This window comes from Sinohyriopsis cumingii, chromosome 15 (genome assembly GCF_028554795.1).
Source record: "Sinohyriopsis cumingii isolate HCF-2022 chromosome 15, ASM2855479v2, whole genome shotgun sequence".
Classification (NCBI taxonomy): Eukaryota; Metazoa; Mollusca; class Bivalvia; order Unionida; family Unionidae; genus Sinohyriopsis; species Sinohyriopsis cumingii.
In genome coordinates this window covers 67,689,615-67,716,810 of record NC_142975.1, presented here as the reverse complement: position 1 = coordinate 67,716,810, position 27,196 = coordinate 67,689,615, and the positions used below count along the sequence as shown (strand labels likewise).

Below are 27,196 nucleotides of genomic sequence, written 5' to 3'. Positions count from 1 at the left end.
GTTTATGAATGTCCAAGTGGAAAACTGATGTCCTAGACCAGTGCTGTCCAACCCGCAGCCCATGGGCCGCATGAGACTCACGGGCTGGTTTTAAATGGCCTGCCAGAGCTCAAGCAGCTATGTAGTCATTGCTTTTCAGTTTTCTGCTGCAGCCCTCGGCTTCAAGAAAAACATTTTTCAGTGGCCCATGATGTCAAAAAGGTTGGACAGCATGTTTACTGCCATTAACAATGATTTGAATAATGTTAGAGAATTAATATCTATGAATTACGTTATTTGCAAAATAAATGGTTCAGGTCAGGTACAACATTAATTTCATTATGGACAAAGGTCAATTACAAAATAGAGATATACATAACATATAATCATTAAGAAAAGCCAACAAACAATACAAATTAGATATACATAAATGTATGAGCGAGAGATATGGGTGTGATCATGACTTTAGAGCATCCAGTGGCCACTGAAAATTCACATGTATCATGGGTTATAATAAAGTTTGCAGGCATGGAGAGCTATTGATGGATCAATTTCGCGATTACATTGAGTGATTTAACAAACACCTCAACTGAGTCCTGACCTCAATACAACATTGGCTGCTCCATCACATCTTACTACAGTGAAGTGAAACCTACTTGTGTTCTACCTGAATGAACTGCAGGTCACCACCCCTGGTCTGCATAGATGATATATGGAACTTCATTTTTCATTGCACTATGGTGAATTTCAAACTGTTTCTTGCCAAGTCCACAAAAATAAAAGTCCATAGTCATCAAATGTCAATATGGAAAATTTTTTAATATGGTACTTGCTGTGTTGGTTAAGTGACCGAGAAAGATGTTTTTATCCACAAGTAATTATACTGCACTTCTGAACCATTAAAACCACTCAGTAACAAAATTTTGCTTTGTACTTGAGAGGATAGTTCAAACACATAAAAGGCTTTGCTCAAAGCATAAACATCAACAGCAATACCAGAGTTAAGTTCTTTAAACTATCTGAGTAAGTTTCCAGTCTAGCACTGACCAATTTAGTCACCTTCTAGGTTGAACCCTTACAAAACTGGGCAACTGGAAATCAGCTTGCCCGACCAAGTACCATATAAACTTGCTAACAAAAATTGAGTTCAACAGCAAATGCCATAGACCCTGATCTTTCACTGCATAATGCACCTGCAGATCAGGATCAATACTGTCTGATAGCTCCTCAAAAACTGCATAGATCTAGATCTGCCAGCACATTATGCTGTGGTGTTATAGTTCAACTTGCAAGCGAGTATATGCTGTTAGACAGAAATTACTTTCAAATTTATATATAATTCCAACCTTACATACCTTTGAAAATTTTTCATCCAACTTTCATGAAGTTTTTGCAAGTTATTCAGTAGTTTTGTTTTGATCACTGGGAAATATTTCAAAACAAAAAACATCACTTTTAAAGATTAATGCATGTGGTGCATTATCCATTTGTCAGAGAGGTCCATTTTTTGGAATGGTCTGTTTTTGGAGGAGTCACTAATAAAAATTCTTAATCAGGCTGTTTGGAATTTAGTCCACAAAATGGGTGATATTTTTCTCGAAGCATTATAAATTATTTTTTTTACCACAACCAACAACAACATAAGTCTCCAACAGTAATAACCAACAACATCAATAATCACCACAACCATTAGCTCTCACTGACCTGCATAAGACACTGGTAAAAAAATAAAAGAGAATCAAGAGATCTATTCTACACACCAGACTTCTGATTTTTACAACTGGCTTCAGCAGATGAAGTATTGAAATTCATGGTCTGCTCTGAATTACATTTGTGCCCATCTTGGGGGTCATTTTTCTCTGTCTCTTCATCCAGTTTGTCAGCCAGTGTTTTCATCAGATTTAACAAGGATGCTACATAAGAAAAATAGTTCTTAGAAGATTACATTTTATTTATATTTTGCTGACTGTATAACACATTTTTGTACAGGTCCTATTTTTATATGAAATTTCTTAATTGACTTTCATAAAAAAAAAATTTAAAAGTTTAATTCGTTTGGCATATTATTTGTTAACATTAGCAAGCAAAACATTAAAATTCTTTTTTTTAAAAATTGTTAAATGCAGAATTTCATTAAAAAAAATTGGCACAAATGAAATATTATATACATTATGGGATTAAAATTAATTAGCAATGCATAATGTAGCAAAATGATGTACAGAAGCCATGAACATTTACCATCTGTACATGCTTACAAATCCAACTGCAAACCTGGTATTGAAGGTCATTAATAAAAGAAATTCCGACAGAAACGTCCAGCTTTAAAGAAGTGACCATTATAAATTTTTCACCAACATGCCAGAAGTGAGAATCAAACATAGAACCCCAAAGGTTCAAATCATGTTTATTACTCCTGCTATACAGACACCATATTATAAATACTTTCCAAAGTGCTCTTGTCAAATCTCTCTTAGTCTGTACTCAACAAAATACAACTTGCTCTTTTATGTGAAATTAAATACAGGAGTGCCTCAATACAAAGTTGTCTGTGGGAACTGTTGGGTATACAATCTTATAAAGAAGCACATTATACATAGTACTGCATTATACAATGTGATCCATTGCTTATACAAGCAAACATGTTGTAATGAAGACTGCTGTATTTTTCCAACAAAATATACAATAAAGTGATAATTTTAAATGTTCTAATGTTACATCAAAGCAGAGGTCAATGTTGCTGTCTTTCATGTGTGTGTACACACACACACACACATTCTACACCAAATATTAAGAAACTCATTATTTATATCATGATGGCCAAACAGTGGGTTTTAATTGGAAAAGAAAGGTTTGACTACCCTCATCATCCATGGTTCTTTGTTTATTCTAGAGTGAACTGAAGTCTTGCTATGCCACTTTTTTTATTTCTTCTTGAATTGACTGAAAAAAAAGAATGTAAAAACAAATTCATGTAAAAAGGAATTGAAATCATCAAACATGTCTTTTTCACCCAAACCTAAAAATTAAAATGGGACCTTTTGAAACTTTTCTTATCAAAATTTATTTATTCCAATACATGTAAAGAAAATTGAATATTTTGGGTAAATTTCAATGCAACTCAAAATGTTTTTATTTTCCTATTTACAGCTCAAGAAACGTACAAAGGGTAAAAAAGATGGTTCAAATTAACAAAACCAGTCACTTTAAAAACTGACATTAAACTAGACATGCACCGAGTCCATTCACCTTCCGGAACAGGGTGTTAATCAGCAAGCTTTTCAACATTATCAATCAAGAACGACAACTCAAAATGTGCCAGGTAAAAAGGACACAATCCCGAGATATTGATACGAAGACATGCATTAAAGTTCAAAATTCAAAGCACTCAAGCGTGGTAAAAACAATTATATTGAAATTTAGAGGATGAGAGATTATTAACTTTAAACAATAACATCCAAAAGCATACAATATAAATTTTAGAATTGACTGAGAAGTTTCAGTTAAGTGAACTATTCAAACTTCCGTCTTCCTAACTTAAGATTTCTCTAAAGTCTACGGCACATCCAGTACGTTATTTACATCGAATCTTACTGCAGATTGTTAAGTAAAAGAAAATGAATTTGTAAAATAGGTTGATTCGCCAATGTAAAGTAGTACTCACTCTCGCATACAACGGCCAAAGGGGAAAAATTACAACAACGGCAACAAAACATGCAGAAGGTACACAAGAAACTTTGACCCGGATTTTTATACGTCATTGTTAGCAATGAAAAATAGTCAGTTAATACAACGTAATTAATTTAAATTCGGGATGTTTTTTGAAGCCTGTTTTCAAAGCAAACTACTGATTATTCAGCCAATTTTATCAGATTGAATTATATTTTTGTAGCATTATTTAAAATTCGGTAAAGATATAAATACATACAGGTACACTGATATAGTGCCTTTGTACATACGTGTATCAGCATTAGAGTTGACTATATTATGGCAAGATTAAAACCTTTGCTCATTAATTAAAGCCACCTACTAGATCATCCCCCAATTGTTGATCCATCAAGAGAGGTGATGCTTCAGGATCCTGTTTGTGCACACAGGTGCTCTCTGAGGCATGAAAAACATGTGCTGCACTATCCAACAGCTCATTATGACTGTTTAGTCATAATAGCAAAACAAGCACTCAAGTGGGTTATTCAGCTGGCTTATTGTGGTTAGAGGATCCACTTCAGATGTGGGAGATCGTGGGTTCAATCCCTGGCCGAGTCATACCAAAGACTTACAAAAATGGTACTAACAGCTGCCTCACTTATCGATCAGCATTAAGAGGTTAGTGTTAGGACTAATCAACCTGGTGTCAGGATAATGTGACTGGGTGGGACATCATGCTACATGTCAGCGGTATGACGCCCCAGTGGTAGACATCACTATAAACTGCCACACTGCAGACATCGTGGCAATATGACTGAAAAATTGTTAAAGCTACGTTAAAAATCCACAATCACACACACACTCACAGATTGCTTATTCTGAGCAATCTCATGATCAGGTACACTTCATAAAGTAGATTGATAAATCTGCCCCTCATCTATGATAAGATTGACTGGTGGTTTGGGGACTGATATTGTCTATTCATTAAAACATACCAAAATCTGCATCCACTTTTGTCTGTACACATTGGTGTATATTTTATACACTTGCCAGAATTTCTCACAGCTGTTGAGCTACCATCTGCTAGAGGGTTCTTTTGGCGATATGTACATACTATTTCCGGATCAACTCTTATGTTTGGCAATTTGTAAATCCACATGGAATAACACAACCCTCTGTCCTGTGACCATTTTGAATTTTGCACTTGATATGGCAGTTACCAAATACTTGTGTCTAAACAGTACATAGGTGTGTTTCTGAAAGATTTGCATGCAACAAAATTGTACATTTTATTAAACAGGTGACATCAGACCCACATATCATCCATCAGTATCAACACAGATTTGGGTGGCTGATTTTTATCAGACTACTCATGAAGATCTTAGCTAACAAAATTTTAGGAACTTTGACAAGTCTTACATTTGAATGTAATGTTTCCATTCAAGACGTCATGGAGTCATTTGGATGGCATCTACCTTTATTTGGATGAGTTCCATCTTTGTCATTGGCATTGCATAGGTAAGAGGTGAACCTCATCTGGCATCTGTTGGCTGCCTAGACTGTTAGCTGAGCTGGTTCATCACAGCACATCCTTCATTCCAAGCATGGAGTTTTTAACTTTTACTGGATTCACCTGGGAGACTTTTCTCAAAAAGGTGAAGTAGCATGGTTTGGCTTGCACAATATTTTAAGTTTATACTTTCTTTTCCAGTTGTACTTCCTTTATGTTAGGAGAAAGTTCTTCCTTTTTTTTTCAAGGGCACAGTGATATTGCCCCTAAGGTGTGGCAGGGATAGAGGTTGGATGCTCTTGCATTACCTTCTCCTTATTTGCCTTATTTTAATGTGATTGAGTAATGTATTCAAAGGAAATTGTTTCGTAAATCATGTTTCTTGGAGAACACTTAATTTTCACATTGTTGTAAAAACCCTCCCACCTTCCCTGTATGTGAGCTTCCCATTACTAACCTTACTAAAGCATAACCATGTAATTATCTAGTATATCCAGTAATCTAGTGGAGGCAAGGGGTGGTAATTTGTAAGAGTTAATTCATTTCAGAAATATGATAAATAGATAGAAAAATTACTTTTTTAATCTTTTCAAGAGGGCTGGATTCAAAATGTAATGAATTTGTTATTCAAATGTTAATTTCATTATGTAAGTACCGCTCCAGTTGCCTAGTGGTTAGAGCGTCCACCTTGGATGTGGGAGATCGTGGGTTCGATCCCCAGCTGAATCATACCAAAGACTTACAAAAATGGTACTAACAGCTGCCTCGCTTGGCGCTCAGCATTAAGAGGTTAGTGTTAGGACTGGTCAGCCTGGTGTCAGAATAATGTGACTGGGTGGGACATCATGCTACATGTCTGCAGCATGATGCCCCAGTGCTAGACATCACTATAAACTGTCACACTGCAGACATCATAGTGATATGACTGAAAAATTGTTAAAGCTACGTTAAAAATCCAAATCACACACACACACATTATGTAAGTATTTGAAGATAAATATAATTTGCAAAAAATTCATTCTGTTAACATTGAGATAATGTAAACTTTTAATAAGGGAAGAAAGAAGGAAGCTAACAAAGAGACATATATCCAAAACATTATTGACCTTTTTATGTTTTTCATCAGGCATGGACACCAAATGTGAGACAGAAGTTTGATGAAGATAACACCAATATATATGGGGGGGGAGGGTTTGCATGTTCTTTCCAGTTTGTTGCTTTCACTGTTTTACTTTTTGTAGATGAACTTGAGCTGTTCAGGTCAGAATTTTTCCTACAATTATTCCAGTATAGACTTGTATATTTGCAGGGAGCCTGTTATCCATTTTGATTGTTTTAATTGAAGAATATGAAAATGATGTAGAAAATTATACAGAATTGATATCCTTATGCAATTATTAGCTCAAATTTATCATTAACAATAAATGGAAATAAATCAGGTGTGTAATTGAGTAATAGACTGGAAAATTTGATCCAGCATTCATCTTTTGTTGAAAATATGATTGTCTCTGACTGTTGTTATGTAATAATTCCTCTTTAACTAATGGTGAGTTTGGTTTTCCCTTTTGTCTGTGTTTTGACAGGCTATTGTGACATTTACTGGATAATTGTCTTTCATTAAATTGTTAGCTATTTTACACACACTTGTCTGGTGTTATATATTCAAAGAGAAAATGTTAGGAAAAGTCACTCCTCACTTTTTATTATCTTTGTTTTGGATTTAGCAAAAAGTGATATGGCCATGGTATTTGTCTTGTGCAGAGAGCTGATGTTCACAAAATGGAGAAGTTCATTATACATAAATTGGAAACAGAAGTTGTTTGGAGATAGAACTTGAAGAGAATTTGTTCAGAATCATCACAATGAAACAGAAGATGTTATTTTGAATTTTTATTATTTTATGCAGCAAATGTCCAGTATTGATTTTCAGTTTAAATAAAATTCATTAAATCATTTCTTCTTTCAGGAGTGATCTGTGGAGTAAGCATGGCTGAGCACTCACCATCTCCAACACCAGAGAGAGCCATTTATGGATTTGTGCTGTATCTAGCCGCATGTGTGGGCTTTGGTACATATCTCTGAGCTTGTCTCTTTCTACCAGTATATCTGAATATTCTTAGCATTAGAAACTACCTTGAATAGATGGTCATTGAAGATTATTTGTATGCATTTTTATTAGTGCCACACTCTTACCCAAAAGTAGGTCACAGTGACTGCTTTTCCCATTTTACTGGTTTTTGTTAAATTTTGCATTTGGTTCATGATCAGATAGGTTTTTTTAGTACATTGTATGTAACCTGGTATTACTAATTTATGAAACTTTGTGACTGAATGCATTTTGATGAATTCCTCTCCTGTGTCACAAAAGTAGGTTACTGTGACCTATATTTCATCCTTCACCAACTTTGGTTTCATTGTATGTTTATTTCAGAGGTTCTGTTCATTGCATAATCATCAAACTCGATGATTGTATGTAGCTTAGTACCAAACCTTACCAACAAAGACTGTCACTGTGACCTACATTTTATATTTTACTGATTTAAGTAAAGGTTTTGCATGCAGCTCGTGACCAAATATTTTGTTGCACCCTGTATATATACTGTTGTAACCAAATTCATGAAACTTGGTGAGGGAATGCATCATGATGTGTGTTACACCCTCAGTATGAAAGTAGGTCACAGTGCTCCAATATTTCATGCTTACTAACTTTATTTAAATTTAAAGTTTTAAGTCTATTTCTCCAGTTCTGTTCATGCTAGAATCGAATCATCAAACAACATTATTATATGCATCTTTGTTAGTATTTTGACTTGTATTACTAAGTTTACTGGCTTAGATTAAGTCTTTGCACTCAGTTCATGACCTGATAAGTTTACACATTTTTGTACTTAATAATTTTTTTCTGCTAGTACCATGCGATTTGTGTGTCTGGATGAGCACTACCTTCTCATTTCAATGTAGGTCATTATGGCCTATATTTTTTACTTCACTGTCAATCTCTTGGATAACATCCGACTGGGATATTTCATATAAAACAAATTTTGCGCTGTCAGGTGAACCCAGCTGATATAGCAGAATCATCCCTGTATTGAGGAATCTACCAAAAGGTGATGTTATGGCACCAACCAGACATAAGTGGAATTTAAAAACAAAAAGAATCAGTCCTTTTTTGTCACAAGGTTTAGAATGTTTAAGGGTTTTATTTGTCCAAATTTAAAACAACCCTAAAAGACTTTCTTCCTACCACTATGTGCGGCTAAGTGGAGTAACATTAACTTTTTAATTGTTTAAATTAAAACAAGTTGCATGCAATTAAATAATGATTTCATTAGTTTTACTTGTTTTTAGTGATACATTCATTGATTTGGTACACTGTCATTTGTCTGATTCTGTTGTTATGGGAGAGTCTCAAAATAAAAAGAGTTGTTGATTTTAAAATTGCATTTTTTCTAAACCCAAATGTTTTTTTAATATTTATTCCATTTAATAATGGTCAGAAGTGAACCTTGAAATAAGCAGTTCATCCAGGTAAAAACCTGGATAAGACCTGGACATTTTTGTTTTAAAAAGGCATGGAAACTCTGTGAGTAGACTCTGGTTTATGGCAACATTCTAACATGCCATTTTTCAGTCTATATCTACTTAATATAACTGTATACATGAAAGGAAATCACTAAATAGTTTTGATTGCAATGTCTCTAAACCTTGTTTCAAATGCAGTTGATTTATTTTGAGCATGCCTTGAAAGTAAGAATTTAAACTAGTATCACCATTTTCTGGTGGCAATCACACAATAGAGTTTTACACATTTGTGTTGACTGCAGGGTTATAAATGTCTTTTGGGAGCACACAATAGAACTGATTCTTCCAGTTAATGTGATATCTGTTTTAAATAATTGAATTTTATTATGTGCACTATGAAAATGCTGTATAGTTATAATTTCTATATTACTTTCATCTTTGTTCTTATATGGATCTCTGCATTCATCTTTTATTTTAAAATGTTAAATATTCTTCACTTTCAGTTGTGTATTTGGTGTGGGCCTATGTACCAGATCAATGGCTTGATGCAATCGGACTATCCTATTGGCCACAAAAGTAAGTCCCAGAAATATCCCAGAAAACAGGTATGTCAAAAATAATTCATCTTGACGCCTATTGCTGCCAAGTTTTTAGGACTTGAAGATTGCCTTGCATAGATCCTTTTGGCTCATCTATAAGTTAATAAATACAAAAAAACAAAGAACAACTTTTGTTTTATTGTCAACCCCATCTTGGTAGATGTTCTTTATAACAATCAATTTGGTATCTATGTGCCTGTCAGTCCATCCATACATGAATACACACTATAGATTAAGCTCACTTATAAAGTTATTTACTTTCATTTTATTTTATAAACATTTTATCCCACCATCTTCAGATTTGGAATTAAGCTTCAGTATACATTTATATTGTATTATAATATTTCAAGACTCATGGGACGGGGATTTGTCCTAGTATGATCCTGTTTTATGACTCTGGGATGAGGATTTTCCATTTTTGTCACAGTGATGGCACATTATGCTTGAGTTAACCTTGATGTTAAACTTTTTATGTGGCTTATATGATCAGTTTCTTAAGTACATTTGGCCACAGAGTCATATAACTTGGTTTGTTGATACAGCTTATCTGTGTAGAACACCAGTCTGCTAAAGTATGTCAGTGTGACATACCTTTCAGACTTTGGTCATGTTTTTTGTTTATCTTAGTTTCCTTTGTCCTGTTGGAAAGGGAGTCATGGATACAGCTTTGTTTGTGGATACAACTTGCTGTATAAAAAACAGAATTGTAGAAGTAGATCAGATGATCTAGATTTCACACTTCACTGACTTTGTTTATAGTTTGCATTTTTGATCAGTTTCTTGTTGGTACTTTTGAGCAGAGTCATGGAAATTGATACATTGAAGTGTTTTGATTGGTACGACACCTTTCCATCAGAGTAAGTCACTAAGACCTTGATTTCTTGCTTTTTTGACTTTTGTCTTGAACCTTAGTTCATGTGTGCACTTGAATGAATTCAACACCATTCTACAAGCTGTAGATCATGTTGATTTATTTTTAAGCCTGCCTTGGTGAAGCTTAACATAGTGACCACTGTGGCATCTGTGTGCATGTCCATATATTATTATTTAATAGTGTGCCTAATGTTTGTCCATGATTGCAGGTTGTACTTTAGATAATGTTATCAGAATGTTTACATAGCTAACTTTGTCCATGATGGTAAGTTATAAATAGAATGTTTACATAGCATTTTATTTCAGAACATTCTTGCTTACAATTATACCAGATTTTCTGATGGAATGATTCACTTCTGGGTCAATCAAAAATGTGTATAAAAAGGGATTTGAGAAGTAAATCATTCATTCCTGTTTTTGGTTAGTCTGTGGGAATCCATTGATTAGAATTTACAGTTATGTTCTGATATGATTCAAGAGGAATTATTTATTTAAAATATTCATTTGAATTAATAAAGTGCTTATTTACTTTGGGATTTATACACACTACCTTGGATTATTGTGTACTCGTTCAAAGACATTCTGGATTGCATCACTGTGTTAATTCATTACATTCAAAACTGTTGGTATTCATTCAGAACATTTTATATATTTGCACTTGTGATAGGGCATTTAAGATTAAATGGAATTTAGTTCACAAAAACTGTAAATGTCTCTTGAATTTTCACTTTGTATTGTAGAGAAATTGATTGCTTGATGATTTCACTTAAATTGTTTCACTTCTTTGTCTTACATGTTTTAAGACCCTGAGTCATAACTAGATCCATCCATATCCTAGATTAGCCTTGGATGTGGAATAAAGCTGACAACGGACTTGAAATGCCTGTTATGGCTAGCTTCTTACAAATTTTAAGTAATGCATCTATCAAAGGGATGGAGCATGTAAGTCAATCAGTTAATCAAGTCATACAAGTCTTAGAATCCTCTCAGAGCATTTCCAAGAGAGTCATTAACATTGAGTAACCTCGGAATCATGCTTTTTGCATAAGGTTATCTACCCATGAGGGCAGATAATGTCAGTTTACCAGTGCTATAAATCTGGTGGTTAAGTGCCACCTGGGAAATGAATGTTTCTTTATAATTTGCAAAACTGAAAATTGTATGAAATGTGATGTGTTGTCAAAGCACAGTATATAGAAATATATTTGGACAATATAGTTATATATTTGACAGTAAAATGCACTAGAGACAAAAAATTATTGGATTCTTATGTCACACTGGTGCATCTCCAGAACTTGAACAGTCTTGTTAAATTCTGGCCACATACAGTATTGCAAGATTTTTGTGGCAGTTTTTTTTCATTTGTTTTCTGACAGAAAAGTTTGCATGGGATGACCATCAACTTCTCTACTCTTAATACAGTGTACACTTGCATTGCTAATAAGATATAACAGTTTTGCACATTTTGACTTGTTTGCAGAAAGTCCCTAAACCACACCCAACACTTACACCATTTGGAATAAGTTAATATACAGTGTCCTTTAAAATTGTATTCATTAAATTGCATATGATTAGTTCACATAAAAACATAATCATAAAAAAGAAGGTATGAAGCAGTAATTTACATCGTGTTCAATCATGATTTCTAATCAGTTGGTCCCTATTCGGAGTATGGTTGATCCCTAGTAGGGGTACAAAATAGTTTTGGGAGAATCATTACAAGGCATAAGCAGCTTTTCTTCCCATTGGAATGCTTTCAAATTGTGTATTAAATTACTATTTGAAACTGTGTATTAAATTACTATTTGAAACTGTGTATTGAGTTACTATTAGAAGTTGTATATTGAATTATTATTAGATGTTGTGTATTGAATTACTATTAGAACCACACCAGTGGCCTTAGTGGTTAGAGCATCCACCTGGGATGCAGAAGGTCATGGGCTTGAACCAGAGTCAAGTCATACCACAGACTTATAAAAATGGTACTCGCAACTGCCTCACTTTGCATTAAGTATTATTAGGTTAGTGCTAGGACTGGTCGGCCTGGTGTCAGGATTGTGTGACTGGGTGGGACATGATGCTACATGTCTGTGGCATGATGCCCTAGTGCTAGACATCACTACGAACTGCCACACTGCAGACATTGTAGCAATATGACTGAAATTTTTTAAAGCTGCATTAAAAATCCAGATAACACACACACACACACACGCACAATTGCTATATTAGAAATAGTGTATTGAGTTACTATTAGAAATTGTGTATTAAATTATTATTAGAAATTGTTTGTTGAATTACTATTAGAAATCGTTTATTGATTTATTGTTAGAAATTGTTTGTTGAATAAGTATTAGAAATTGTGTATTGATTTATTATTAGAAATTGTTTGTTGAATTACTATTAGAAATTGTGTATTGATTTATTATTAGAAATTGTTTAATGAATTACTATTCGAAATTATGTATTGAATTACTGTTAGAAACTGTTTATTGAATTATTATTAGAAATTATATGTTGGATTACTAATCCAATAAAGAGTGTGGTTACAGACTAAAATAATATGCTATCCTTGAATAAAGTGTTTAACACATTAACCCCTGGAGGTTTTTGTTGTTTTCGCCTGAAATTTGAGTAGGAAACACATTTTGAAAGCTATTTTAGAAACATCGTTTTTCATTGGCTATTTGGCTCTGGCATGAGCAGAAGGGTAAAAGTTGGAGTTTTTTCTTCTTCTTTATTTTTGCTTAATAGACCCATTATTTTCGTATTGAGACCACTCTTTATTCCAGATGCCCATCTTATACTACGTTTTGCAAAGGTTCATCTGTCTGTTTGCAGTTCACACCGGTCTGTCTTAGATCTGAGACCAAAAAGTATAAAATCCGGACACAAAATGGTATTCTGACCACAGGCAAATTTTAGATGGAAAAATCGGGTCCAAAAAATGAGTATTTTTCCTCTGTATTTTGTAGTGGAACTAGAACTTACAGATTATTTGGTATCATTGTAGAGCTACATCTGTCTACCTTTCTATAATATCACCCACTTTAGTGTATCATACATACCTTGACGCTACAGAGCTCGGCAGTAGGATACTACCTTCTGCCCCGTAAAGTCGTCAACAGGGGTTAATGAGTTAAAGTGTTCTTATAAGCCCCAAAAGATTTATAATGACTGTATAAAAATATAGCCCCATCAGAATTCAGATTTGTATTAATTTAATAAAAACTATTGGGTTGTCAACTTAATATTGGGCATGGTTGTCAACTTAATATTGAGCATGGTTGTCAACTTAATATTGGGTATGGTTGTCAACTTAATATTAAGCATTGTTGTCAGCTTAATATTGGGCATGTTTGTCAACTAAATATTTCAGTGAAAATGTCAAAATGTGCTAAGCTGTTATTTGATCAGTAACATTTATTTGCATTGTACTAATAAAATGCTTCTTTTTGAAAAGTTGGTGGTAGGTAGTTGTCCTTAACAATCTTTATTCCTGGCCTTTTTTTTGGTCAGTTTATAAAAAAAATAGTTATTGCCAAAAAATGTGCAGAAACATATTTTGTTCATGTTTTAATTTATTTTACAACTTTTAGAGAATTTATCCAAAATTTGATGCCATTCTCTGAAAGTGTAAAGGTTTATAGTGTTATCACCTGTCTAGACTTATAATGTTATTGCTTGTCTAGACTTATAGTGTTATCACCTGTCTAGACTAATAATGTTATCACCTGTCTAGACTTATAATGTTATCACCTGTCTAGACTTATAATGTTATTGCTTGTCTAGACTTATAATGTTATCACCTGTCTAGACTTATAATGTTATCACCTGTCTAGACTTATAATGTTATTGCTTGTCTTGACTTTCATCTGTAAGTTAAGTTTTTTTTAGGTCACTCTTCATGCAGTCTGTCCTACATGAAGATCTGACAGCAGCTGCTTAGGGATCATGTTCTGTTGACCTTTAAATTAGCCAATGGAAATGCAGCTTTCAGAAATCTGAAAGTGAATCAAATTGCTCGGCACACATCGATGCACTTCATTCATTTTACTCAGTCTCCCAAATGTGATGATATAAGACTTCGCTGATAAAATTAATGATTATTGTTACATAAGTCACCAGAACATGGCCTCAGAGTGGTTGCTGTCAGGTCTTCACATAGGACAGTAGAGATTTGATTTTAATCAGATTGCTTTTTATGTGTATTAGTGGGGCATCTTTGTTCCGGAAATGTTTTTAATCTTTAAAAATTAAATTAAGTTCTTTATGTACATGAATATATCTGTAGACATGAATGATAAACTTTGCTTATATATAGGTACTGGGCTATTGCCGTGCCCTGTTACAGCTGTGTGGCCTTCTTGCTAATGTATCCTCTGTACCTGGGATATGTCTTCCTGAACACTCCCACTTTGGATTCCATGGACAATATTACAGGTAAGATTCAGGCCCCACAGACCTGAATTGTCCAGTGTTTTACTTACGGGTTTTAAAAGCTTTATAATCACAAAATTTAGTTCCTAGGTCAGAGCATATCATGTTACGATGCTGTCCATCAGTTCTCAGCTTTATATCTGCACCGTGAATTGAGTTTGACACCATTACCAAACTTTGCAAATGAGCAATGAAGAAATTGTTTGATTTTGGGCACTCAAAAGGTTCAAGATCAAGGTTTCAATGCCTGGAAAAAGGAAAATTGTTTCCACACAATAACTTGATCTGTATACCATTTGCCTTGACCAAACTTTGTAAATTTTGCAGTGGTCACTCGCTCAAGTCACTGTTTTACCAGATTTTCTAGTTTCCCTCACCTTGAAGACCACAATACAATATTTTTTATTTCAAGAGTACCTCATGTATAAGTTGTGAAACTTGGTGCAATTGACCTTAAATTTTTAAGTTTTCAGCATTAATTTATAATGTTCTATACCACAGATAAATCTTACTACAATTCTTCTGTATATGTAAGTCAGATAATTCTAAATACTTTTCATCCAGAATGTTGAACTTTGGCTTTCTCATTTTGTGTTTCAGATGACTACTCACCAAGAGTCTCACCAGATAGTTTACCTGAAGGGGCCATACCACTACTGGGGGACCTGTCCATATCAGAGGTCAATCACAGACTGTATATGTAGGGTTGGAGGTCAGAGTTCATGGGGTCATGATCATAGTTTTTAGTAGGTGCCATTGAGTGCCATACCACCACCATTCCAAGATCTATCCAAGTCAGAGACCAATCATAGATACTACTGGTAGGGGTGCATGGCAGAATTCAATTTAAGGGTGGATGGAAATGTTCATTGTAGGGGTGCATGGCAGAGTTCATTGTTGGGGTGATTGGAAAAATTAATTGGTTGTATGCTTGGAGGAGTTCATTGTAGGGTTGCTTGGAAGAGTTCATTTTATTGGTACTTGGAAGAGCTCATTGTAGGGGTGCATGGCAGAGTTCATTAGATAAAGAGTCATCATCATTATCATACTGATCACAACTTTTGAATCAGGAAAAAGTGTATTCCTTTGTCTGCAGATCGTCTCCATAGTAATCTTGGCAGGATGTCAAAGTTCACCAGGAGTTATTGCCATAGTAATCTTACAAAAATGTCAAAATTCACCAGGAGTTATCACCATAGTTATCATAGAAGGATGTCAAAGTTCAACAGGAGTTATCGACATAGTAATCTTCTCAAGGATGTCACAGTTCACCAGGAGTCATCACTATAGTAATCTTCACAGGATTTCAAAGTTCACCAGGAGTTATCACCATAGTAATCTTACAAAAATGTCAAAGTTCACCAGGAGTTATCACCATAGTTATCATAGAAGGATGTCAAAGTTCAACAGGAGTTATCGACATAGTAATCTTCTCAAGGATGTTACAGTTCACCAGGAGTCATCACTATAGTAATCTTCACAGGATTTCAAAGTTCACCAGGAGTTATCACCATAGTAATCTTAGAAGGATGTCAAAATTCATATTCTAAATCAAGAATCATCAGCAAAGTGAAGGATGTATGATCTTAGAAATAATGCAGATAAACATCAAGCTAAAATTCCTGTCTCTGAGTGGGACAAGAAAGAACCTGTGTATGGAAAGTTTCATACTCAACCAACCTTAATATAGATGTTGGAACATTAAAATATTTCAAGATAAAATGCATTTTCATGATGTAGAAGGTCCTAAGATATTAAAGTAGGATGGTACATTTAGCAATTAGTCAATTCCTGACATCAGACACTGGATTGAGACAGAATTGGGATGCATAGTCTGTGTTACACTGTCATAATCCACTGGGGTACATCTTCAGTCAGTACACACATACACAGAGTGTGTTTGTTAAACTTTTCATTGAAATGCAGAAAGTTTGCAGTATGAAGCATCAGAAGAATCACCTGCTTATAAAATGCAATCCTTATAGAAATAATCCTGAATATGCCCTTGAATGCATTAGAAGTGAGTGGTTCCTGCTCTAACTAAATCGCAGTGAGAACTGACTTTGTATGATGTCTATAATGGTCACATATTTGATAATGTGAACCTAAAGCTGTGTAAATGTTGTGTTTCTCAACATCCTTTAAGACATTTTCATTCAAGCAGCAGGAACAAAATTATTATTTGGAAGATGAGGGAAAGCATTCTGACAATCTTTCAAAGTGAAGTAGAGCAACCTTACAGTTGATGGAAAAATGGTATAATGCATGCTGCATCAAGTACATAATTATTTTAAATTTTGTTTTACAGTTTTTTTAAAAATACCACATGACAAAGTGCTGGACTAGTTGTAATACAGCTTCATTCTTTCCATCTTTCCATCCAAACTTTGTAAAAGAATCTTTTCTTGTAGCAGCTCATATCAAGTTCAGAATTGTGCTATCACTTTATTAGAATTGTGTCCAATGGGAAAAATTATGGATTTTATTACAATATCAGGATAATCCAAGTCCAACCATGTACATCTCATTAGATTTTCCCACCCTCTTTTTGTGGGTTTTATTTTGGTTTTCCTTAGTTAATAACAAAACTTTGATCCATTATCTTACAAGTGTTCTTTTCATATCCATTTTGTAATATCTAGCATTGACCTAGAAAACTGCTATGGTTTCAATCTAGCATAGACCTAGAAAGCTGCTATGGTTTCAAATCTAACATAGACCTAGAAAACTGTTATGGTTTCAAATCTAGCATAGTCCAAGGGAACTGCTGTGGTTTTAAATCTAGTATAGACCTAAAAAGCTGTTATGGTTTCAATTCTAGCACAGACCTAGAAAACTGCTATCGTTTCAATTCTAGCATAGAACCAGAAAACTGCTGTGGTTTTAAATCTAGCTTAGACCTAAAAAAAAAAAATGCTGTGGTTTTGAATCTAGCATAGACCTAAAAACTGAAAATGTTAAATTCTAGCACAGACCTAGAACACTGCTGTGGTTTCAAATCTAGCATAGACCTAGAAAACTGCTATGGTTTTAAATCTAGCATTGATCTAGGGAACTGCTCTAGTTTTAAATCTAGCATAGATCTAGGGAATTGCAATGGTTTCAAATCTAGCATAGACCTAGAAAACTGCTATGGTCTTAAATCTAGCATAGATCTAGAGAACTACTATGGTTTTAAATCTAGCATAAACCTATAAAACTGCTTTGGTTTTAAATCTAGCATAGATCTAGGGAACTACTATGGTTTTAAATTTAGCATAGATCTAGGGAACTGCGATGGTTTTAAATTTAGCAGACATAGAAAACTGCTATGGTTTTAAATCTAGCATAGATTTAGGAAACTGCTATGGTTTTAAATTTAGCAGACGTAGAAAACTGCTATGGTTTTGGACCTTTCATAGACCATATATATGCCATAGGTGGTTTCCTTTGGGCATCTCAGAATCAGAGTAATTTCCCTTGACATTTATTTCCAGAACTTTTTATGCCTTATTTAGCTTGGAAGGCATTTGATACATTCTGATGTCACAAAAGCATGCATAAAAAAAATGGTAAACCTTAAACTAGCCATTTATTCTGAGTAGAGGTATACAAATACCTCAGTTTCTATGGTATATATTGTAATAATCAGTTTCTATGGTATATATTGTAATAATCAGTTTCTATGGTATATATTGTAATAATCTGCATTTTTGGAGTGCATATTTACAGTATTCACTATGAATACAAGCCACGCGATTCAGTCTTGATTCTTTTAATCAATGCATTACCTAGTCTAGCAAATTTGCCCAACACGTGATAATATTAATATTTTCTCTGATGTTACATTTTGTTTTCTTCACTGAGTAATTGTTATCTGCTTTAGTCTTCAGGTTTTGACTTAAGACTGTACGATATATATTCAATGTGTTTATAGTCCCCATTTTGTTTTTACATGTCATTGTGTTTAATTTGTGATTTTTTCTATATTTCACTTGGTACAAACACATTGCTGACTTCCCTTGTCATGAGGTCCACCTCAGTAATGTAGAAAGAGTGCACGACTTAATAGAGATTCATAACAATTGCTATGAGTGACAGTTGTAAACATGGTATGTGCCTTGTAAACAAACTGATTTTAATTTTTTCCACAATATAATTTTAATATAATATGTAAAACTAACAAGATGGTATGTTGTCCCTATGTTGTCTAGGCTCTGCTGGATTTCTTTAAGCGACCTGTACTGCAGGAACTTGGCACTGTCCGGAGAGGGGTCTTGCTGTTATGCACAGGAATACTCAAACCCAAAATCATACCCATCACACCAAGTGGCAAAGTAATCCTTGAACTAAGAGAAAAGATACCTCTACTAAAAAAACAGGTAACAAACAATACAGACCAGAACAAATCACCATGGTTACAAAAACCACCAAGGATTAACATTGAAGCTACCGAATTAGGCAATAAAGAAGGACAAGAAAACTTACTAAAACCTGTACTGGTAAACAAAATCAACCAAAAATACCCGGACTATGTTAAAATATATACCGATGGATCAAAAACAAACAACCCACCAAGAACAGCAGCAGCAATAGTCATCTCTGAATTCAATATACAAACGGGATCCAGATTACCTGACTATTGCTCCATTTACACCACTGAATTCTGGGCTATACTTGAATCACTACAATGGATCAAAGACAACCAAATATCTAAAGCAGTCATTATAAGCGATTCCCTAAGCATTATCAAATCAATCCAAAATCGCAATACACACTCTAGGGAACAATTCCTTGACAGAGCATGCCAATAATTGACGATATCACCACAGCACATCAATTAGTCGAGCTCATGTTGTTACCGTCGCACATTGGAATCTCTGGCAACGAAACAGCAGACAAAGTTGCAAAAACCAAACTAGGAGGTCAAAACTCTATCAAGCTTAACTATAGCTCTACAGAAGCAATAAGCTTCGCACAAACATATATAGACCAAACATGGCAAGATTTTTGGAACTCCTCCACAAAAGGTAAAAAGCACCAAGAAACCCAAAAGAACGTAGAAAGGAACATACAGCTACCTAAGGGTACCTATTTAGAACAGAAAACCATAAACAGGATAATAACTGGAAAAACTAAACTAGCAAGCAGTTTTGGAAGGTTTATAGGACCCAAACCAGCAACCATTAACTGTTTTAACTGCCACACCACCGAAGATCTACACCACATATTCAATATATGCCCAAAATATCAACCCGCTCGGAAAATATTTATCAAAAACCAAAAAGAGATTGGATCACCACACAAATACCCAGAGTTACTTATGGACTTTAATAAAAATAAACAATCAGCATATAAAAATATAAATCAATTCATAGACTCAGCAGGACTTAGGAACAAAATATAATTACTATCCCCACAAAACCAAAAGACCCAGTAACTAGCTAAATAAATTTAGAAGCCACCACATAAAACCCATAACATATCATTCAGTTTTATAAAAGTATTAATAAATAATTCACTTATGAAGCACCTATAAAAAACTAAGGAAACCGCAAAATCGGATGTCCTAGATGTCCTTAACAAACCGAGTAATCAGCTAGGATTCCAGTCCTAGATGTCCTTAATGAACCGTGTAATTGGCTAGGACTCCGGTCTCTTGCTAAATAAAGTATAAATAACATTCAGTCTCTAAAAACATTGATTAATAAATAACTTAAAGAGGTAATATCTAAAAACTTATAAATAACATAACGTAGGAAACACACCCTAAACACCTCGACTAGTAATACCATAATAACCTTGAAAATCTCTCTTCATACATGATTTCTACTAAGAACCTCTATAAACAGCATAGAACATCCCCTCCTCCTTTTAGAACATTTTGAAGAAGAAAAAAAAAATCGAAAAAAAAAAATAACAAAAGAAAATCGCAAGAAACACCAGGCAAATGCAACAAGAAACCAGCGATGTAAAAGCAAGCAGGACCAATCCTGAGCTCTCCTTCCCACTAATGACAGCCAACCATTGAACTCTAGGGACCTTTATGGACCCACAGATTGAGGCCAAACTATCAGGGTTCCTTGAATCCATAAAAGCCTGGGGGAGGTGGCACCATCCCCTTCCCCAGGAACAACTAGCAGACTGCAGTGCAGTCAGAAAAAAGTGGTACATGCACAATTGTGCGCACGCCACTATAATTAAACTCAACAACAACAACAACAAGATGGTATTTTCTTTATATAATCTTTGTGCAAATGTACTGTCTTGTTGCCATACTATAGTAAAATTTAAAGTTTTCTAAGTCATGTATGCATCCAACACAGACTTTTTCAGTAATGTGATTGTGATGATTAGACTTAATGTGCTCTTTTCTAGACCAGTTTATTACCTGGCCATCATTGTAAATGTCCATAGTGATCAAAAAATTTTGCCTGGAAGTTTCTTGGTGACAGGATGCAGAGCATCAGGATTGAATAGACTTTGGTTAAACAAAAGTAGTATTAAATTTTAAAACAATATTTTATGTTGAATTTAAGATGACAAAATGAGCATACATGGCCTGTATGACTTTTACTATAATTGATATTTTCATACCTCCCTTCCGATTTAAAAATGGAAAATAATCAAGGATATAAAAACTGCACAAAGTCATTTCATTCATTGGTTTATAATTTCTAACCTGACTGTTGACAAGGGGTCCCTAACACTGTCAACTTTTGGCATTTCAAAGTAAACAGAAGCTCCTGATGTACACAAGCAAACAGACTTGTCACTGTCCTTTTCCAATTTCTAGAATTGTCCATTTCAGTAAAAGCTGTGTCGTCTGCATTCAATTTTTTCAGTGTCTAGTTCTGATATTTATAAAACAAAATGAACAAATAAAAAGGAGGAACTCTTGTGTAAATGTGTTCAAACAGATGTAACTCCAAAATTTACACAAATTATTGAGATTATCAAAGGTGGTGAACCACATTACAGATCTTGCTTGAAAAAAATAGATTTGCCCATGCAAATATGGTGGACTGTGTTACCAAAGAAACTCCTGTTTAATATGAGATGCCAAAAGTGTCTGGGACCCCCAGTGAGTCAGGTTAGAACTTATAAATCAGTGAATGAAATGACTAATAAGGTTTGTGCATTTTGTATATTTTTGGAACCTTTTGTTTTCAAAATCAGTAAAGAGGTACAAACAATTTGGATGATGTTTGAATACTATAACAAATTTTGTGGGTTTCATTAGCTGTGAGCTGTCAGCTCAGCAACTTTCAAAGTAGTCACATCACAGTTATTTTGTGATTTTTAAAAAATCTTTTTATTTGTTTATTTATTTACTTATTTTTGTTTAGGTTTTTTTCTTCACTTTTTGATATGAAGTTTTTGAACTTTAGGCCATATTTTGAACAGTAAATTTTTGTTTAAAGTTTATTTGAGCACAAAGCAATATTTATTTAAGGAATGTTCTGTGCTTCTCTCTATTAAAAAAGTCTATGTTTAGTTTTTATAAGCAAACTATAGATTATTATATCAGTTATGATAAGAATTATGGTCCAAATGAGTGTTGTCCTCACTGATTAATAATTTATTTAAATTTATGTAATAAAATGTCTTTAATTATTTTTATGAAGCTAAATGCATCTTTATGATGGATGTCCTTCTATGCTGAAATTGATTCATTTTTGTTTTCGTACCATACAGGAGAATTTTCGTTGTGCTGCAAATGTATAATTCATTTTCTTAAATTAAATATCAGAATATTCATAGGAACCTAGACTGTCCAAGTCAGTATGAGAATTATTCTCACTGATTTGACATTTTCAATCCAATTTAATAATTACCCAATCTAACACCTCATAAACATAATTCCAACATTTTCATGAGATCAAATGTCCAAGTCATTATGGACATTATCCTCACCAACTTGGCATTCAAAATTCAGCTCAATACCTGATTAATCTTGCACTCTAAAAACGTAATTTATTGAGGATTTTAAAATCTACTAGTTATCTAAGTTATTGTAAGAATTGTCCTCACCAACCTGTCATGCAATCTAATGCCATTGAAATCAATTCAGAAAACTATTACCATATATGCTGATGTATAAACTCGTTTGTTTATAAGCCAACCCCAACCCCCAAACTGAATAGGTAAAACCATTAAAAATTGCATGACCTATGCACAGGTGACCTGCAAGTCCAAGACAACATCACAAGATGCAAGCAGTAAGTTCTAAATGCATTTATTTAGGCAAACTGATATTAGGAAAAATTATGTGTTTACATCTCTCGGGGTTGGCTTGTATGATTATTAAATGGAAATGTTATAAGTTAGTAATATTTGATTAATAAGTCAATGAATTTATTTCATTTTCTGTTTTCTTATTATGTTTGCCTAATTCAAATTTTTGTATAATTTGATCAGAAGATGACAAGAATTGAGCATTCGTGTCTTGCTGTAACAGTGCCTTTCCTTTTTGACTTTAGTTAATTATTGTTTGTTTATGCATTATTGCATTAGAATTTTGTAACAGTGCACCATTAATTATGTTTTTATTTGGACTTGAAATTGTAAATATCTAACTCATTAAAATGTGATTCTAGTATGACAAGAACAAACAGCAATAGGATTTGGTTCAACACTCACATTTAGGCTAGTGAGCATGTTTGCATAATGGTACCACCTCATGTGCATTGAAGGCTTGAACTTGTACTGAATGAAGCACAACCCTTGCCTTCAAATCATATGTACCACTACACTAAACTTAAATAATATCTCTGAAATAAAAAAAATGAAGTTTCAGAAATAATGCTTCCAAAGTTATCAAAATACCATAAAAACTGAGTTGTAGTTTGCTTTGACATAAGCAACCTTAAACCCAGTTTAACATGACTATGGTAATCATGCTAATATTATGGAGTAAAAGACAATTACATATCAAAAAGTACTGGCATAGTCACCAAACAAAATTGCCTCTTAACCTTAGCCAGTTTCAGGTTTTATTGATTAACTGTCATGGATTGTTGTCGGAAAACAAAATGCAAATCTGTTAATTATAAGCAGAAGAGACGCAGAAACAGCCAGCTTTCCAATGTGTGGAAAATTTTGATTTTCTTCAGCCAAACTAAATTAGATTAATGGTGATCTCTGTCTATATTCAGAATTTTAGCTTTTATTATTATCATTATGAACATGTAACAGTTATGTGAATATATATGCTGGTTTTGTGCCTTGTTCAATTAAACATTTGTACCCTTTGATAAAGATTACCTCAATTTGTAGGATCATTGAGAAAGAGAGCTTGTAAGCATGTGGATCAAAGTAAATGAAACAGCTATATATGTCTCCTGTAGCTGAAATGGAAGAATGCAATTTGGTAGAAATAATAAACGAAGCAAAGTCTGAATCTAGTGTTTTTTGGAATACACAAGGATTTATGTGATGTTAAGTACAATTTACAGTGGGGGCCCTGAGTGGCAGAGTGGTATAAAGCACTCACCGTTACAGATCACTGCCATCTCACCTCTGTCTGCGTGGGTTCAAGTATCAGATTCACCTATGTGGGTATGTGAGAAAGCTTGCCAGTAGCCAGTACAGCCAGGTCTCCCAAGTCAACTCAAACCAGTGTGTAAATACTGTACATTTTGAGTACAGCCAGGTCTCCCAAGTCAACTCAAACCAGTGTGTAAGTACTGTACATTTTGAGTACAGCCAGGTCTCTCAAGTCAATTCAAACCAGTGTGTAAGTACTGTATATTTTGAGTACAGCCAGGTCTCCCAAGTCAACTCAAACCAGCCAATGAAGTATGATGTTTTTATTTATCTTTATTTATTTTCACATTGGAGACATCAGAAACTATGCACCTGCAAAATAATAACAGAACCAATCATAGTAGTTTATAAAAGGTTATTGACAGATGTGGTTATTGAAAGAGCTAGTCACTGCTGTGTGACCTATGTCGATCTTGCCAAGTTTTTCTTTACATTGTTTGTGTCTACAAGTGTCTTGATGCCATAAATGTAATTTTTTTAATACATGCTTATAAGTCTTGGGACATGAAACAAAATATAATTTTTTGTGTCCCAAGACTTACAGCCATTACAGCAGTCAACAAAACAACTTTAAAGTTTAGACCTTGGCCCATGTATAATCCACCCCCCCCCCTTTCTTCCAAGCTTTTATTTTTTCTTAAATTGTTTGGCTTATTTGTGAGTATATACAGTAAGCTATAGTTGAAGTGTAAGGTCAAGCAAGTATACAGTATGCTATAGTTGAAGTGTAAGGTCAAACAAGTATACGGTATGCTATAGTTGAAGTGTAAGGTCAAACAAGTATACAGTATGCTATAGTTGAAGTGTAAGGTCAAACAAGTATACAGTATGCTATAATTGAAGTATAAGGTCAAACAAGTATACAGTATGCTATAGTTGAAGTGTAAGGTCAAACAAGTATACAGTATGCTATAGTTGAAGTGTAAGGTCAAGCAAGTATACAGTATGCTATAGTTGAAGTGTAAGGTCAAACAAGTATACGGTATGCTATAGTTGAAGTGTAAGGTCAAACAAGTATAGAGTATGCTATAGTTGAAGTGTAAGGTCAAGCAAGTATACGGTATGCTATAGTTGAAGTGTAAGGTCAAACAAGTATACGGTATGCTATAGTTGAAGTGTAAGGTCAAACAAGTATACAGTATGCTATAGTTGAAGTGTAAGGTCAAACAAGTATACAGTATGCTATAATTGAAGTGTAAGGTCAAGCAAGTATACAGTATGCTATAATTGAAGTGTAAGGTCAAACAAGTATACGGTATGCTGTAGTTGAAGTGTAAGGTCAAACAAATATACGGTATGCTGTAGTTGAAGTGTAAGGTCAAACAAGTATACAGTATGCTATAGTTGAAGTGTAAGGTCAAACAAGTATACGGTATGCTGTAGTTGAAGTGTAAGGTCAAACAAGTATACGGTATGCTGTAGTTGAAGTGTAAGGTCAAACAAGTATACGGTATGCTGTAGTTGAAGTGTAAGGTCAAACAAGTATACGGTATGCTGTAGTTGAAGTGTAAGGTCAAACAAGTATACGGTATGCTGTAGTTGAAGTGTAAGGTCAAACAAGTATACAGTATGCTATAGTTGAAGTGTAAGGTCAAACAAGTATACAGTATGCTATAGTTGAAGTGTAAGGTCAAACAAGTATACAGTATGCTATAGTTGAAGTGTAAGGTCAAACAAGTATACGGTATGCTATAGTTGAAGTGTAAGGTCAAACAAGTATACAGTATGCTATAATTGAAGTGTAATTCAAACAAGTATGCAGTATGCTATAATTGAAGTGTAAGGCCAAGCAAGTATTCTTCTTGCAGATTTTACTTTTAACAAATCATAATCAAGTCATAATATCTCTTCTCTAGTAACTTTATTGTTACTGAATCCAAACACTGTAAACCTTGTATAATTTACATTTGTCAAAAGTGGTATTAAAATTAATGATATGTTGCTATACCTTGTGTGAGATTGATGTAAAGATCTGTACCTCAAGACAATGGTAATATTCTGGCTTTTGTATCAAAATAAGAAGACTTTCATGGTTATGAACTGCAACGTTATTCATGTGTTTTCTTTAAAAGAAAATCATCTTGGGTTATGGTTGAAAAGGAATCAAATTGTTGAGTGTCCTCCTTTCTCTCCTCCTAAGTAAGTTGGTAAGAAAGATACTCATCCCTGGTGTCATACTCCAATATAGTCTTGGATGGACCTAGTTTGGCCATTACAATATATTGAAAATAAGATAGCCACCATTTTTATTTAGGTCTACAATGCTTGCTGATAAAACTATTTTAAGTTATATGAACTTTACAGTAGCAGTAATACATCACTTATTTATCCCTTATGGTCAAAAATGTATATGCTGTTTACATTTATTCCCTTTGTATTGTTATCAAGAACGCATTATACACATGTGCCTTTATATTTGTAAGTCATAATTTTGTCCCAGTGTAGGCACGTGAGATAGCTTGCCAGTAGCTTCTCGTGGGTTTGTGGTTCTTTCTGGGGTTTTCCCAGATTCTTCCTCCACCATTTAAACTGGCTGCCATGTATAGCCTATCTTGTACTGAAAAATGGCTTTACACCCTACAACAACAACAACATAATTTGTCAGAATTATGTCCTTTTTAATTTCACATTTTTTGCTCCTTTAAGTTAGCTCAAATTTTAAAATTACAGGGCGTTCTGCTGTGGTGATAATTTTGGTAGATTTGTTCTCTCTCTAGGACATGTAAGTGATCATTTTTCAGTTCTGATTTTTACAAAGAAAGAGGATATCAACTATTGTCGGCTTTTGGGTTGTGAAATTTTTGTCAGTTTGGGATACTGAGATAAACTGGTGCTGAAAGATCAGTGTGCAAATATGTAAAATGGACCCTTTTTATTTTTAACTCTAAGCATGTAAAATTCTTGAAGATTTAATAAAACCCGCTTAAATTACTTAATATGCATGGAAGGTTTTAATAACAATTACAAAAGTACACCATATGCTTTATTTGCACTTTTCGTGCATGAAGACTTTTTTGTAATTGTTTTACTTTTAAAAGTTTTAAAATATATTTTGATTTCAATGCTTTAAAGATATATTAAACAGTAATTTTTTTGTCACTTT

The 27,196-nt window shown here is 34.0% G+C and overlaps 2 protein-coding genes across 3 annotated transcripts in view; one reads left to right on the top strand and one right to left on the bottom strand.

Moving 5' to 3' along the window:
* The window catches only part of LOC149781999 (uncharacterized), a 12,061-nt gene extending 8,362 nt beyond the window's left edge, over window positions 1-3,699 (bottom strand). Inside the window, exons 1-3 of the mRNA XM_089933403.1 lie at window positions 3,641-3,699; window positions 2,838-2,919; window positions 1,740-1,892 (exon numbers count right to left, since the gene is read on the bottom strand). Coding sequence (XP_089789529.1) covers window positions 1,740-1,892; window positions 2,838-2,850 — 166 coding nt within the window. The 5' untranslated portion in view covers window positions 2,851-2,919; window positions 3,641-3,699. The remainder of the gene's footprint in view (window positions 1-1,739; window positions 1,893-2,837; window positions 2,920-3,640) is intronic.
* LOC149781998 (phosphatidylinositol N-acetylglucosaminyltransferase subunit P-like) lies at window positions 3,178-27,196 on the top strand. 2 transcript variants are annotated; one of them, XM_089933402.1, is made up of 5 exons: window positions 3,178-3,298; window positions 7,101-7,202; window positions 9,160-9,232; window positions 14,450-14,568; window positions 15,166-27,196. In XM_089933402.1, exons 2-5 carry the CDS (start codon window positions 7,121-7,123, stop codon window positions 15,267-15,269), a joined length of 378 nt encoding a protein of 125 aa, XP_089789528.1. In that variant the 5' UTR covers window positions 3,178-3,298; window positions 7,101-7,120; the 3' UTR covers window positions 15,270-27,196. The 2 variants fall into 2 exon arrangements, with proteins under 2 accessions (XP_089789528.1, XP_089789527.1); XM_089933401.1 differs by having other exon boundaries at window positions 3,284-3,373.